Consider the following 16949-nt stretch of genomic DNA (forward strand, 5'->3'; position numbering starts at 1 on the left):
TTGATCTCCTCCATACCCGCTTCACACCCTGGAGGACGGGGCTGTGGCCCCCCCACACTCCCTAGCAGATCATTACATGGAGAAACCTTTGGAATGCAAGCATGCTGATCCACACAGGTATGCACACATGGGTATTCACAGACGCGGACTAAAGCTTTCTTGGCTGCTGCCTCAAAGCACACTGTGCGCTGTCTATCTTGCGTGCTGCACAATATCGTTTATTACTTAGTAAATACTGATATCTATGACTAGCTAGTTTATTGTGATGGTGCTTTGTTTTCTCTATTATTATGTTGCTCTTTGTTGTTTGCTGTCTCCTCTGTTTGTTTTTGTTTGTTTGTTTGGTTTTTTTTTTTCTCCATACAGGTGACCCAGGAGGTTTTTTTTTTTTTTTGTCTCTCTTCCCCCCCCTTCTCACCGTCTCTTCTCCCCTTTGGTTTTCTTTCTTTCTCTCCCCCTCTCTCTCTCATTCATTCCCCCTGTCCTATTTATTAAAAAAAAAAAAAAAAAAAAAAAAAAAAAAAAAAAAAAAAAATGACAAAGGATGAACTGAAGCTCTGCCATCACGTAATGTCGCATACTGCTGTTTCTGATGTCATTTAGAAAAAAAAAGAAAAAAAAAATATGTTTGTTGTTTCTCTAGGCAGACGGCTGCCCCTCCCTAAACCTGGTCATGCTGAAGGTTCTTATAAAGTGTTTACTCACAGGACATCATCAGATTGTTGTTGGGGTGCTTTCTGTTTTAATTCAGTGTTCTTATATAAATGTATAAAGCACATTGAGATGAATGGTGCTGTGAATTGGAGCTATATAAATAAAACCAAATTGAACTGTGTATCCCAGCTATGCTGATTATATATAAGTATCGTGTTTAATGTGAATCATAAGATTACATTTTGTTGGACAACGATCATGAATGCAAGAAAGTAGAGCAGATTTTGAAGTCAAGAAAAGAGAGGCTTGTTCTGCTCTGTCATTCAGTAAGTGTGAGGTCTGTTCCGGGGTTTGGGTACTGGACTGTGTGTGTGTGTGTGTGTGTGTGCTTATTCTGACCTGTAATTTACTCCCTTTATGTCCTGTTGTTTTTGTGGACCAACAGTGCTGTGTTTATGCCTGATTTGCTGCATGTTTACACCTCTGAGGGAGGTTAATTGTCTAATTAAGTGAGGGGGTGGAACCTTAGAGATGATTGATTGAACTAGTAATTACAAGATTGTGTTTTAAATTTATGTGCATGTGTGTGGTGAGAGGTGGGCTGTTTCATACTGCTAAACCCTCAGTAAGTTTTCATCCTCTCTAGTATTTAAAGCAGTATTTAGGCATTTAAAGGGAAAAACTACTAAAAAGACCAGGGAAGAACAATAGTACCCTAAATAATAATGCCAGTTTAAGGCAAGCCTAAAACAGCAGTTTGACATTTGGTGGAGGAGTATTGACCTTCTCGTCAGTGGGCTGTGGTTGGCCTGATCTGGAGACCTCAAGCCCTCAGCTGTAAGGCTATAACTCTATGGGCTGACATAGACACTAAGTCAACCGCACTGTCACCACACCCTGAAAAACCACCCGTCCTCTAGACAAGGCAGCTCAGCAAAGGGCAGAGGTAGTACTGTAAATTGGTTAATTTACTTTAAAAGAAAATTGCAAAATCCCTGTGAAGGAAGTATGATTCGAAATGACATCCATCTATCTATCTATCTATCTATCTATCTATCTATCTATCTATCTATCTATCTATCTATCTATCTATCTATCTAGCGAGACTGTGTGTGTGGTTGTGGGTGGGTGAGTGGCTGGGTACATTTAACCAAAACAGCAATTTTACTATTAGTTTTTTTCTGCTAAAACTGGTCTGTAGAGTTGTTGCAGCCCCCAGGTCTCCAAAATGGTTGGACCCCGTGTTCCTGGGAAGCCAGAAGCATTCGGCTGAGGTACAATACCGAGCAGTTCAGTTTGGCTCATTTATTTTTAATTGACATAACATTAGTTCATCAACAGTCATCTCAAGATCAGCTATAAAGTAAGATAAAGAAAATGCCAATAACTAGACAAACTCTTATGAGGATGAAGTTCCTTTAACAGGAAGAAGACCTGTAAAGGGCTTTTCCACAATTGGTTGGACTTTGTGGACAGATAAAAAAGAAATGACAAATATAGAGACAAACAACTAGCAAGCGTGGCAACACAAAAGCACAGGGGAGAGCAGATCAAGACTATTAACACCTAAATGCACATAAATTCCTAAAGGGACAAAAATGCACGGGTGGTGAAAAGAGGGGAGTGGAGTAGGAAAACTAATAGTACGGTTTGAATGAACGCTTCAGAAACTGGCCCACGTACACTGGCCTTAGTGTGCTGGAGTCAAAGCTTCAAAGCCTGAGGGTCTGCTGACTCACCTGGTTACTTGGGTATTGGCCAAAGCTATGTCCATCTGACTCGATACACACGTCCTCTTTCTTATCAGGGTTGCAGCCCATCCCATCTATGATAGGGCGAGGGATGGGGTACACCCTGCTAACACAGAGAGGCAGACAACCTATGGTTATTTAGAATCACCAGTTAACCTAACCTCACCAACTGCATGTCTTTGGACTGTGGGAGGAAACCAGAGAACCTGGATAGCCTACACAAACACGGGGAGAACGTGCAAACTCCACAGCAAGGTGGTGGAGTCGAACGCAAGACTTTTTTGCTGTGAGGCACCAGATTCTTCCCGTGGTCCTGGCGTATAATTTTAACACGTTTTGTCATGCTGACAGAGGAGACTCAGAGCAGAATGGGCAGGTGTGAGTTTCCAGCACAACAATCATAACAGAAAACTCACATCCACTTTTTCTTAAGCTTCTCAGAGTCACGTATCATCTTTTCTTCTCACCTTGAGTTTTATAATTTGATTGTGGAATAACTCGAAAGTGTCTCTTCCTAACATAAGAGAGATTTGAAATGATAGGACATTAGAGAACTTCACGTTTCCATGAACCACTGAAGAAGTTAGATTTGAGGATCCCTGTACCAGCCCGTGCTGCTGTGGGGGTGTTGGATAAAAAGAGAGCGAGTGAGTGAGAGACAGAGAAAGGTCAGTGCATTTTTTCAAAATGAGCACTGAGTCACAGTGGACATCTCGACCTAAAGGGTTTTTGGCTCATTTTTGTTTTATTTGCACATTAGTGTTTTTTAAAGCAACGTGTGTATGTTTTTGTACATGTATGTGATTAGACAGCTGGCAACAAGCATCTGATGTATGTGTGTACCCGCATGTGTGTCTACTAGTTCTTAATCCGCCTCTTCAAAGTGACAGCCCACTCAGTGGAATAAAGAAAGGGGGTGGCTGGCTTGTCGGTTTGGTTGTTGGCTGCTGTTTTTCCTCCACTTTAAAATTGTCAGAAAGAATGGAGCTTGATTGAACTTTTTTGAATGGGACTCTCTGTAGAGATACTGCTGAACTTGGACAGGTGCTGAAAGGACCTGGAAAAACAATACAGGAATATATTCAGTACTTACAAATAACTAATGCCTATTTATTTTGATTTTCCAAAATGAAGAGACTGTCAGGAGCCACATGAGGGAATGATCAGGGGAAGCATAACTGACAAGAGAACAATATCACGTTGAGTTTTGTTTGGAGTTCAAAGTTTGAGGTTTCCCTCGAGGCTGTGGGGGACAGAACGTGACAGGTAAGCAGCTCGGCTTTTGTATGAAGAAAGAAATGCAAGAAGCTGACGACTGGAAATGGACCATGGTGGAGTGGGACTTTTGAAATTCTCTGCCTGATAGTTTTTGGATTTAGTGGGAGTCCAGTGGGACAGAGAGGAGAAACGGTGCTGGATCAGGGTTCCTATATAGTTCAAGGCTGTTTTTTTGTGCTTTTATAATGTAGGCTTTATTTAAAACTGCACTAAATATAACTAACTTTTTGTTTTTCGGAGGCTTGACTGATTTGTTGAGCAGGGAGAATATATCAAACACAAGCAATACAAAGTGTCGACACATGTCAGAGGATTCTTGAATATGTCAAATGTACATTAATCTTCGTTGCACTGGAAACCAAACATCGAAGCCCTTCTTTTTAGATACTGGACGGTTTGGGCATTAGTTTGCCACTTGCTTCTTGCTCTGTTCTTCTCAGGAACTTTGTATAAAGACCCAGAGCTGAACTACAACAGCACAGGACTGCATCCGAAAAAGGCTGAGAAATACAGACAAAAGCACGGGAAGCGCAGCTCATCCCTTATCATCGAGTCCTCTGTTTTCCTCAAAAGCCATGAACTGATGGTTTGATTGCTCCCTTTCTGTTGTCATGGCAATGTCATCTGCACCAGGAGGATGCGGTGAAGCAGACAGCTCGGTGAAGTGGCAGTTGTGTTATGATGTCAGTGCCAAGACATGGTGGATGGTGAGTACAATAATAATGAGCACTATGGTGCTAATCTGTTTTTATTTTATTTGTCAGATTTATGAGTTTGGTATTTTAATTTTAATATAAAATAAAGTTGGAGTTTTTTTTCCCACAGAAAAAGCAACAACACTAACAGCTTGCACAGGATTCATTCCTCCTTAAACAAACTTTGAATCTTAATTATGAATTATGAGGGATGAACGTACAGCAGACTGCTGTTTTCGGCTCTGCCCTTCAGTGAGTGTGAGGTCTGCGCTGGAGTTTGGGTGCTGAACTCTGTGTGTGTGTGTGTGTGTGTGTGTGTGTGTGTGTGTGTGTGTGTGAGAAAGAGAGCGAGAGACAGAGGGCTTGTTGTTCTCTAATCCCTTTTCTGTTTCCACATTGTTTATGAGTCAGAATAAGAGCTCATGTTTTATGATGAATCACGTTATAATCATATGGCATTAAATTTGCGTGTCATTCTGCCCTCTTGTTTATATTCAGTCAAATGTGCTGAACACACCATATGTTATAAAAAATGACTAAGATCATTTTTGTCCATTATCTTGGTACTTTAATGTAACTTAATGTCACTTATTTTGATATGTTTTTGTAGTTTGAGGCTTTTTTAAAATAATGTTGAGCTTCATGTGCCTTTTGGATTTGTTCAGATTAGATCAGGAATTATTAAAGACATGGCTAACATTCAGGGTTTCTACACTTTAATACTGCAGAGATGTGGATATTGTATTGTTTTTACTGTGTGACATGACAAAACAAAACAAAAGCATGATAATTGTAGTATTTACTCTGCTTCCAGTGTTTTCTTATACCGCCATCTTATTTGTATTTAAACAACTTACTGGGTGGCAAGTGGTGTGTAGGAGGTCAGCTGGCAGTAATAATCTTTGTAAGAAGGGAAGAAGAGGAGTGGTCGCGGAGCAAGGGCGATAGCATGAGAAGCCTCGAAAACAGACCCAGACAGACAGATGAAAACTATTAAAGTGTTCTTTCATGTCTGTCACATACTGCAACTTATATCGTACCAACAGTGTATAAAATAGTAAATGGAAGGAACAGATTTAAAAACATTTTTTGGTTTATCTGCCCAGAGATTTGCACATGCATTGAAGGTAACTGTGCTCTAAATGCAGAAATGCAACAAAACATAAATCCCACGCAAATATGTATCAATCGCATGGAGAGCAAGGTTCAAACCTGTTCTCGTTTACCTCTAAGCAGTGCTCTTGTCAGTTTATTGTAAGTTAAAGTTGTTTGCGCAGGATAGTCAGGCACAGTTATATCAAAGTGGAATTACAAGAACCCTGCTGAGTTGCACCCAAATGGGCCAACTTCAAATTTGGCTTAAGCTGTATAAAGAGAGACCTAGATACAGTGTGTCCATCAAATATATCATAAATAAGAGAGTCGGTTGTTTTCTGTTTCTATCATTCACATTACGGCAGTAGTTTTTCAGCTATGTCATGTTAATCTGGATTTTGCTTATTAACGAAATTTAAAAAGTTTGCTTCTTTCAGGTAAAATGTGAATAGATTAAAAGTTTACTGCTAACAGAATCTGTTGCAGTTGCTTTTGAAAAACTGAGAAATCTCAAGGTTGAGAAATTTCAAATTTCTTTTTGCCTACAACGGTCTGCTCCTGGGCTGAATTTGCTGAGCCAATCAGTTCTTGAAAGAACAGACGTTGTTTTAAATGTTCACAACTTGTAGATAATTGTAAGTTTTATTTCAATAATTTTTCAGTCCATTGGAGATTAATAAGCATCCAAAACCTTTTTCCTAATGTCTGAAAGAGGTTTTTTTTTACACCTTGTCATGTCAGTATAATAGGTTCCACTTTACACTGTCTAAGAAAATTCACCTAGTATCTTTGATCCTAACTTAATAGAACTGCTGATTCTATAAAATTCTGTTTATAAAAATTACAAACCCAATTCAAAAAAAAGTTGAGTGCTCTATAAAAAAATTTAATGTTATATTAAATTTTATTATAATGTAATGTAATGTATTATAATTTATTTATTATAAATGTTTATATAATGTTAAGGCCCTCGGCAGCACTGCTATAAGGCCAGGTATGATTATGTAATGGAAATCAGTGCATGGTCTCAGAAATACTTCCAGAAATCACTGTGTGAACACAGCTCACTGTGCAGGTCAGAGCGCTGTCATGCTCTGAACACGATTCACCACTGAGTGCTGCATCATTCAGTGCTGAAAGGAATACACAACATGTGCTTCAAACAGAAAATATCTTTTTCAGGAAAGGCCTTGCATATTTAGAGACTCGGTCTTCACCAAAAACCAATTTAATAGAAGCATTCAATTCTGAAACATACACGTTAAAGCAGATAATCTGTAAGGTGGGGAGGAAATAAAATCTCACTAATTAAGAAGATCTTTATTTTGCCTGGAAAAATAGTTTATTGCTCTATTTTTTTTTTAAGGGAAATTAAGAACAACCCTAGGTTTCTGTTAGCACTGCAGCCAGGCTGACAAAGAGTTAGAGCTCTGTTGAGCCAAGCATCCCTTTAACCTTAAATTGTCATGATTTCATAAATTTTTTCAAAAATGCAAAATAAACATTAGAGAAAAAATTACTTATAATATTATTACGTACAGCTACTTTCAGTAATATTGTTAATTTTTTTAGACTGTTTCTCTCTGATTGATTTTTCAGTGTTAACTTCAGTAATTACTTCCTCCAATTCATTAACGTGTCTTTTAGACCCCATTCCTACAAGACTGCTCAGAGAAGTCCTGCCATTAATTAATACTATAATTTTAAATATGATCAGTTTATTCCTATTACTGGGCTAAGTACCACATGCCTATAAGATGGCAGTGATTAAACCATTACTTAAAAACCCATCTGTAGTAGTTGTATGCAGTAGTATGGAAGGCAGAGCATTCAGCTTAAAAGTGAGTTTTTCCTTCCCACTGTTGCTAAAGTGCTTGCTCAGGACTGCTGAGCAACTAGAAGAAGAAGGTGAAGATGAAAACTGAGGCTTGGATGGAGCTATGACTGAGGTGACTGTGAGGTGGAGATGGGGAGGAGGTGGGTTGTATGAATGAGTCTGAAAGGGAAAATGACAGAGAGCAAAGAATTATGCCATGCAAAGTGAAGGCTGATAGGCTCAAAGAAGGCAATTGATTGGACTAGAGTAACAATGGCAGTACTAGGATTGACAGCATGGCAAAGTGGTTGAACAGAAAGTGGCTGAAAAACTGAAAAGCAACCTAACAGAGGAAAGCAGGCAGATGAGGGATTATAGATCTTTCTTATTGAACTTACACAGAAGCTTTGCAATACTGAAAATAATAACATGGGATGTATCTTTGTTGACTTAAAATGCTGGGTGTGTGTGTGTGTGGGGGGGGGGGGTTGTTACTGTTTTGTTAAATAAAAATTCTAAGCATTGAAAGTTTGAATTGAAATCAGTGATTTTGGAGACTCATAAAAGTCTAACAAATGTCTTGTACTTGTGTAGTTAAATTCTCTCACAGTGATCAAATTGAATGGAAGCCATTGGTGCTTAGCACTTAGAACATCCCCTCTTAATCCTCTGAGCTGCTCCCATTTCTGCAGGAAGTCTTTTTGCTTGCCAGAACTAATTTCTTTTCATTCTTTAAAAGAGCATTAGGAACGCACAGATCACTCAAATGGCATCTTAAAGCTTGGGTGAGCAATTCTGATTTTTCACCTACATTAAAGCAAAATTACAATGTAAATTATACACATAAAAAATGGATCTCTGGTTATATATATCTTTTATATTACTTTGTCAGATTGGTATTGCTAAAACATAGGGAATTAGTGTGTGTAAGGTTTAGTTAGAATTTTGCTATCCTTTAAAACTATATTGTTAATTAAAAAACAAACAAACCTCATATTGCTGGTTTATTTGCTCATCTTATGCGCTGCATCTCTGTTAACTAGCATGAGTGCATGTGTGTTTATGTATAATGCTCACTGATGTACAGATTAACAGAACAGTGAACTGATGATTCTAAACTGGCCATAGGTGTGAATGTGAGTGTGAATGGTTGTCTATGTGTTATCCCTGCTAAAAACTAGTGACCTGTGTACCTCGCCACTCGTAAGCCAAACCCTACTGGCCTAAAAGTCTTTGTTCTCCTTGTGTACCAAGGGGAAAATGCATTCAGGAAAAAAAGATTAGGAGTTGTCTTGCAATTGGTTAAATATGTTCAGACAGGAAATTGCATATTCTTTGCTTGATACTGCACAACAATTAATATCGCAGATACTTTGTTCACAAAAGGTCTTCTAGCAATTGGAACTACATTGAAGAACCAAAGCCATGCTAGCTAAGAGGAGATAAGCAGCTACGAAAAGAGGGTCGGGGAGCATCTCTAATGATTGTCTGGAGGAGGCCTGAACCATCATTCACCAAATAGTTTGACGGCTTGCTCACGGCAAGCAAACTAGCTTATGATCGTAAAACACAAGACCATGAGGCCATAAGACAGACTGGACTGTCAGCCAATATCCTTGGGCAACCAAGTTGCTCTCCGATGCATCCTTCAGAGTTTGAATGCGTGTGAATGCTACATAGAAATGCTACATACACTTATGCTGGTGTATGTGTGTAAAAGTGCTTTGAGTGCTCAGATAGAGTAGAAAAGTGCTATACAAGAACCAGCCCATTTACCATTACACTATAACAGTACTGATGGCTTTGACTGTGTCTGGGAAAGCTCCAGAAGATATTTGTAGCAGAAGGCTCATGTCCAGGTTTCCGTGTGACCGAATGCTGAACAAAGAAATGAATGATAGGTGTCATCAGTCATTTCATTGATGTTGCCATCACAAATGCTCGGATCCAATACAAGTCTGACAGTAAAGTGCTCCATTGACAAGCTAAGAACACCCAATAGTACCAGGGCTTCAAAACTTAACCTGCCTGAAGAGCAGTTGGATTGTCCTTTACTAGATGACAGCAGTGAAGAGGAGTATTAGCCACAAGTCAAAACAAGGCTAGTAGCCATGAAAAGGGAGGGGAAAAAAAGAACGCTTGGAAACTGCTAGCATAATGGACAGGTTTTTGACGGGGCGCCCACACAAACGCAAAGCAGGAGATGAAGCATCGCTGAATATGTTTCCAAACCAACTTCATTCTAAGCCAAAGACTAGAAAATATGGTGAAGCATGTCTGCCCTTTGGCTTCACCTGCACAAGTGCCACGGTAGGTCTCCCCTGCAGAACTGGTTTTCCCTGCGTCGGGAGCAGCGCTGGGCTCTCCAAATCATGGGCAAACAGTATCGCACATTCTTGATTTTTAGTTCACAAACACTTGTTGTAATGACTAACTACTCCTGACATTTTGGAGATGTTAGCTCGTTATACAGTAAAGTTACAGCTGGATACAAATAACATCAGGCTCATCCTGCCACGATTTGTTCCCCCCGTCTAAATCACAGACAAACAGTATCCCACAGTTGTTTATGTTTTTGAACCTATTTTGCACAGAGAGGCATTTTTTTGAAAAATGCATTGATAGCAATGTTGAAAATTATTACACAGGAAAAAAACAACTACACGCAAAATAATCACACCGTGACGCCTCTGCCTTTCTAAATAGAGGGACAGTAACTGCGTGTGTATATGTAAGGTGTAAAACCTGAAGATAGTCATATTAACAGTATTTTGTCTCTATCTGCCATTCTGCAATTCATCTCATGTAAACAATAACATGGCGCACTGCGTGACGTGAAAAAGGGCACATACCTTTGACGAACTCTGTATTTCTCGTCCACACGTAAACGCAAAAAGGAGTTTTAAAAAAATCTCAGTTTTCGGTGATTCGAAACACCGTTTACGTGTGGACGAAATGTCCAAACGCATAGAAACAGCTGCGTTTTCAAAAATACCCGTGCAGGTGTGGACATAGTGTAAAAGAGTTAGTAGTGTATTTTATTACTACCTGTAATTTATTGAAGATTACTTGTATTTGCTTAATTGTTTGCTAAATGTTTGAGGTGTGAAATAAACCGCAGTGGAGTTTGAAAACCACTGGCCTATCCTGTGGAGGTCTTTTCGTCCATCCATTGGATATTTCCTCCCTAGACCATGACTGACTCATCACCAAATCACTCATACTCAACGATGTTACAGGCAACATAACATTCTCCACACATGCTCTATACCCCTTTCATATCTGTCACATGTATGCCTATGTCCCAGAATATCCTCCATGCTCTTGAGACTGTGCTGAAAGACACAGCAAACCTTCTGTCAGTGGTACATACTGCCAACCTGGAGGAGTTGGACAGGCAGTGCAACTTCTGTAGGGTCCTGGTATGATCTTATAGGTGGTGACAATGACCTTTAACCCTAAACCACCACTATCAACCAAGCTTGTTTGCTTAAAAGTTGATCTCTAACAACACTTGTCTTCTCATTGTTGCGGTTTGTACTTTGAGGGAGTCATCCAGGATTTCTACATGTTTATAGCTTACCTGACATTTACAGAAAAAAAGTGCTGATAGTAGCTGTCCAACATGCTGGACTAAAACTGAGGTTCTGGGCGCTGAAAGTCCAGCTGAGCGGTCTTAAAGCAGATAATGAATTCCCCAACATCTGTCCCCTGGATGCTAAGAGAGGCATTAGATAGCCTTCCTAAACACAGCTCCAGAAGGTTAGATGGAGAGTGTGCCCACTAAAAAGCACAGCTGCTTTGATTTACAGTGAAAAGGTAAACACTGCCCTCTAGCAGCAACACAAACACACAAAAAAGATAGGGGGGCATAAAAGACGTACAGCAAGAAAAGATACTGGGCATCAAGTGTGATACTGGGCAGACAATTAAGTCCAATCATACCCATTTGCAATTCTGTGCCTGCTCACTCTGCAGTCATGCAGATCCAGCCTGCGGCCAAAACATCTCATTTTGTCTGCTGACTCCATGAAATTATAAACTGCTAGGGATTATGCAAAGATTACCTTTCCTCTCTGCTTTGTGTTACTACTATTCATATTTCAGCACTATGACCAACTTTTAAGTTGCGCATGTAAAAAGACCTTCAGGCAGAGAGTTTATGCATCTGTGTGAGTGAACATGTATGCCTCCAGCAGGGGGCACTATGCAGATTGCAGTAAGCTGAGTCAGCAACTACTCTTTTTTTTTTTTCTAGGACACACTCATGTATAATGATACCTGTTTGGTCCAATAGGGAAGATCAGTTATTTAAACACAAAGCAGATCCTAACGTGGATGCTGTTTGAAGCTTACAGAGTCTCTACTGACAACTGAAGACAATTCTAAAAGGAATTTGTCTTCGACTGTTGGCGCATATCAATCATAATTTCCTTGGAGATTAATAAAATATTCTGTTTCTGATTCTGAATAATAAGGCAGAAAACATGAAAAATAGGAAAGTGAGAGCAAACATTGTCAAAGAACATATTAGAAAAAGATTATAGTAAAGCTACAAGAGAAAAGAATATAAAATCTGCAAAGAATATTTTAAATATGCTTTAAATTATGTAGTTCAACAGTTTGTAAAGTGATGACGAAAATAAGAACCATGAAATATGCATAAGATGTGCAAAGACAACACTTCACAAAAATATGTGTTATTGTGATGTACTAAAATGTATGAATACATTTCAGCAGTACAGGGTATTATGAGTATAGGAGTATAAGATGCTATAGATCGGCATAATATTTCATAGTGTTGCAGTTTTACAGTTTACAAAGTGATGTCTCACCATGTGTTACCATAGATGAGACTCAGTAGACTCAAAGAGGATCAAAATGCATGTATCCATTATAGACAGCTGCATAGAACTCTGAGTCCTATACATAAGCAGTCTGTTTCCTTCTTGTAATGTACACAACAGTCTGGCCATTAGAGTAGCCAGTAATTACTGGTCATATACCCCATGTAATAAATATATATATATCTACAAGTCTGCACGGTTTAAAATGTTACGACATTTTAACCTTCATTCCTCAGCCTTACTCTAACCCATGTATGCATGAAGTGTGGGAGAAAACCAGAGAACACACATAGGCATGGGGAGAACATACAAACTCCACACAGAAAGGCCTCAGTCAGCCAGAGGATTCAAATCCAACACACTGGCTTCTTCAAAAATTTGCCCTGCTGTTGATTCAAATGATTGCTTGGGATTATCTTTAGTTGCCACTATCTGAGCTCACCTTGTGTCATATGGTTTGGAGATGGAACTAATGCTGTTTCACTCTCTCTGAGTGATGGGTTTCATGGTGTTCATTTGTGCTGGGTTATGATGATGATGGATACGTTTCGCATCTGACCCTGGGTCCCTGTATTTAACTTCTGTTCATACCTAAACTTGTTAGTTGCATTTTGTTTTAACAACTTATTTGCCTCACTTCACTTCCTCTCCATCTCCTTTCTTTCTTTTCTTTACTGATAACACAGTTTGCTTCCCTGACGAGTCGCATTGTCAGTCACCTAGATAAAATATATTAGTTGTGTTGTAAAAGGTCAGCCTAAACAGTTTTCTCTCATTTGTAAGGAGCAAAAATATTATCAGAGAGCCAGTCACCCAGCCAATTTGTGTTGGGCAATTTATTTATGATACCACTTACTCAAATAAAAAACTGCAAACCACAAACCAACTTTTCATTGCAGGCTTCCAAGGTCACCTCCCAGCCCACGTTTTGTGCTTAGAGGTAGCTTCATAAAGATAAAACCTTTAGAGATCCAAGTTTTAAGGGTTACGTTGTAACAGGGAACCTGGAAGAAGAACCCGAATGCTGACGAAACAGGCAAACCACATGATGTGGCATGATGTGCATGACACATTTCTAATTTTCCTGACCATTTAGAGCACCTTACACAAGAAGCCAGACTAATTGGTAACAAATTAACCTAACATGCATTCCTTTGGACTGTGGGAGGAAACCAGAGGAAACTGGAGAAAACCCATGCGGACACAGGAAGAGCCTAAGAGGGCTAGGATCCACAACTGTTCTGCAAACCAGCAAAATGTCTCTTTAAAGGCAGTTACATGCCTCTAAGTTTATTTATGTAAATTCATGTATCCATCACATAATACATATTTGGATAATTATTAAAGAATGTAAAAGAAACATTAATTCATGTGTGCAACAAATGTGTTGTAAACTTGAGAAATATGCATGTTAGTGGAAGTTTAGCATTAGTGCTTTCTATGATAAATTGCATTCATGACTGAATGAATGAGCTGAAATCATTATGCATTCTTTAAAAAAAAATACATGAAAGATGCTTTGAATTAATAATAAAGATAAAAGGAATACTTTATTCATCCCACTTTGGGAAATGCTTTGGTTTTGCTGTTAGTGGTTATTCAGTTCACACAGACTGCTTAATGTGAAGTTATAGATTGATTATTAATGACTGGTCCGTATTGTTGCTCATCCAGAAAGGCACACTGTCGGGACCCAGATGGGAAATCTGACATCTGGTGACCAGCAGCAGATCTATCAGTACTTTGATGCTTTCTATATGTATATCTCCTCAGTCTACATACAGATTCCACAAAGTAACACGTTACTATGTGCATTATTACTAATTTATTATTTTTAGTGAATGCTAAACAAAGCCAAACATTAACAGGAATAAAATATGGCACGTTGTACCAAAAGATTCCGATTTTTTTGGGGGGTTTTTTTTTGCGTTTTTTAGTACCGGCAATAGATTGACTGAATCCATAGAGGTCAAAACATAAGATACCATGCCACAGACACGAGAGCCTTGTCTGATCACAGTTAAATCTTCACAAGCTTACATTGTTACCACTGTTTATGTAGTTTAATTGGAACTGTCGAACAGCAGGAACAGCAGATGGATTCATTAATTGTTCAGCTTTTAATTTAATAATAAAATCACAGCTCTGGTCTCAAAACACTGCATTTCACTTTATGGAGTGTATCCCAAGGAAAAAACTAAGACAAATGAAGCTCAAACCTTGGCAGAAAGTGAATATTTAGACTTTATAAAGCAAAGGATTTCTGACTACTGTAGATGAAGGCTCACCCTTAATTCTCTCTAAGGACTGAATCTGCTCATCTACGATCTTAGAAAAAGGGTGAAGAGACATGAACACAAAGCAGTCAAACAAAGTGAGAAAGGAAAAAGTGAAAAAAAAAAAAACTAAAGGAAGGAATAAAACGTTTCACAGTATCAGGAAGAAGAGCTAATATGAGGAAGACAGAAGCGAGGAGAACGCTGAACAGAAGACAGGTGGAAGGTTAATGTAACACTGGTCTGTTCTGCCGCAGCCTTCCAGGCGGTGTGTGTGTATGTGTATGTGTGCGTGCGCGCGCGCGCGTGTGGTGGGGGGGTTATTGCCGTGGAGCCCGAAGCTTGACGCGGGACGTTTCTGGTCTCGAGCACCGCGGTTATACTCCAGCTGGCACGCGCACAATGGTAGACATGAATATGGAATGGTAACGAACGACAGCGCGAGATGGGCAGGCACTGATATCAGCTTTAACTTTCCCCGGTGGCGGCTCAGCTTCGACATGGTAGGACAAAACCTGTTCCGGTACAACAATGTAGCAGTGTGTCCCTTCCAACCCTTCCCACTGGTGTGCTGTTTCGTGTTTTCCGAAAAAGACGCAATGCGAGGAGTTGACTGAGTAACGCAGGCTACGCAGCTGAAAGTGGAGCAGAAAGCGGTGCGATAGTTCCGTCCTAATGTCAGCAAGCCTGCGTCTGTATTTCTCATTTTTTCTTTTAGTTTGTTTCAGCATTTGAACACGGTCCGATCCCTGGCGTTTTCCTGGAGAGATTCTGCCCGCTAAATCACATTCAAAATATGGCAAAATAAATTGTCCTGCGCATGACAACAAATATACACGCAGTCAAAACATAAGTGGGAACAAGGTTGAACTGTCAGGGCCCATCCTTAAATTCGGCACACATATGATACACGTTAAAGCCCACCCTTCAATAAAATCTTAACTTTGCCTGTCGGGTTGCCCTTTTATCCAGCTGACGTTTTCCATCAAACGCTGAGTGCAAGGCGGAAGCCAGCAGCAATTACGATTATGAAAGTGGAAATTTCGTTGCCGTAAAGCTCTTTCTGAGTATTTTATGCGCACCGAATTTGCCAAAAATGTATTTAGACACGAAATGATTTCATGTTACACACGGAATGTTAGTTAGGCCAGCGATAAAACAAAAACTATTTTAACTGTTGTAATTTTGAATGAAGTTTTGAACGTGGCGTATTAGCGTTACACAAGCTTCTTCCCACAGGCTATGGGTTCCGGGCCCTGACTTCGACCGATTAAGCGGAAAATATGCCCTGCTGTGTGCGTATCAGGTGTGGAGTAGGGGGTGAAAGTTGTTGAGCTAGGGGCTTTGTTGAAGCGCGTGCAGCAGCAGGCCCTCCGCCACCGCTCCACTCGTCACGCGGGACGGTGGAAGGCCAAGTTGAAGTTCAGCTCAAGCCTCCTCCTCCGCCTCCTCCTCTCGGCTGTGGATGTGTGGATGTTTCTGGGCATTTGTGTTAGTCAGCAGAAAATGGCCGCAGTTAGAGCCAGCGGGCTGAGTTAGAATGACAGGCCGACAGAGGGCCTCCTGCCCCGGCTTACAGCCCAGTCAGAGAGCTGCCTGAAAGAGGGAGAAAAAATACAGTTAGTGGAGGCAGTCCTCCTGAACCACATCAGTTGGAAACACTCAAAGAGTCATGTTCAACTTGCAAAGTGAGCAAACATCCGAGAACCCGCTCAAGAGTAGAAAAGAGTCAGATGCTGCCCCTCATCAGTCCCTCTAAATGCGGTACATGACCCAGAGGAATGTCTGCCTGAGGAAAAGCTTTAGCCTATTCAACCGACTGAGATGGCATGCCCCTGCTCACACAGTACACGACTCTTGTGTCTTGGGACTTTATGTGAAGGTATTCACATCTTGTAAATCCAGTGTTGAAAACGACTACTGTAAACTGTGTACCACACGAATAAAACCAGTCCTTATGAGCTAACTATATTTAAATATCAAAAGTAAGTATTCTGAATAGAAAAGGAAGTACATGCGTGTTATACAAATATATCATGAAAGTACAAATGTATGATTATAGGCTATAAGTGGAACTTATTGTTGGTTGAATGTGTATATAAAACATTTGTAAATACCCTGACTTATAATTATGACTATCAATACAATTCAATATAAAGTAGTAATTGCAGGAAATATGGGATACAGTTTAATTGTAGGCACAACAATGCTATCACATGCCATTCTCTTGCATGCCAGCTCTGCCACCATTATTGTGTCTCATTGTGGAAAAATGGACAATAACATTGTAATGTGCTTTGTTTAACCACTAAGGTTAAAAGGTGCTATGTGCAGACCAGTGCAACATTTAAAGCCGAATGGAACAGAAATAGGTTTATCTACCCTGAGAGTACTCAGTCTTGCTGCCACAGTTTGGAAAGTTTGGTCAACAGTCACCTTAGAGGGTCGAGTGAAGCCAAACAAACTTATTCTGAGTAATCACTTTTACTGTGATGAAATATTTCCAAGTGCCCACAGGACAGGATGACTCACATGGT

General features: G+C 39.9%; 1 protein-coding gene across 1 annotated transcript in view; it reads left to right on the forward strand.

The window, feature by feature from the left end:
• The first annotated feature begins 14663 nt into the window (after nucleotides 1-14663).
• nfic (nuclear factor I/C) overlaps nucleotides 14664-16949 on the forward strand; it is a 37302-nt gene continuing 35016 nt past the window's right edge. Inside the window, exon 1 of the mRNA XM_085251215.1 lies at nucleotides 14664-14915. Within this exon, the coding sequence (XP_085107341.1) occupies nucleotides 14691-14915 (225 nt within the window). The 5' untranslated portion in view covers nucleotides 14664-14690. The remainder of the gene's footprint in view (nucleotides 14916-16949) is intronic.

Source organism: Mchenga conophoros, linkage group LG17 (assembly GCF_057382185.1).
Source record: "Mchenga conophoros isolate Kocher_MC1m ecotype Shallow Benthic linkage group LG17, M_conophoros_male_GT1.1, whole genome shotgun sequence".
Taxonomy (NCBI): domain Eukaryota; kingdom Metazoa; phylum Chordata; class Actinopteri; order Cichliformes; family Cichlidae; genus Mchenga; species Mchenga conophoros.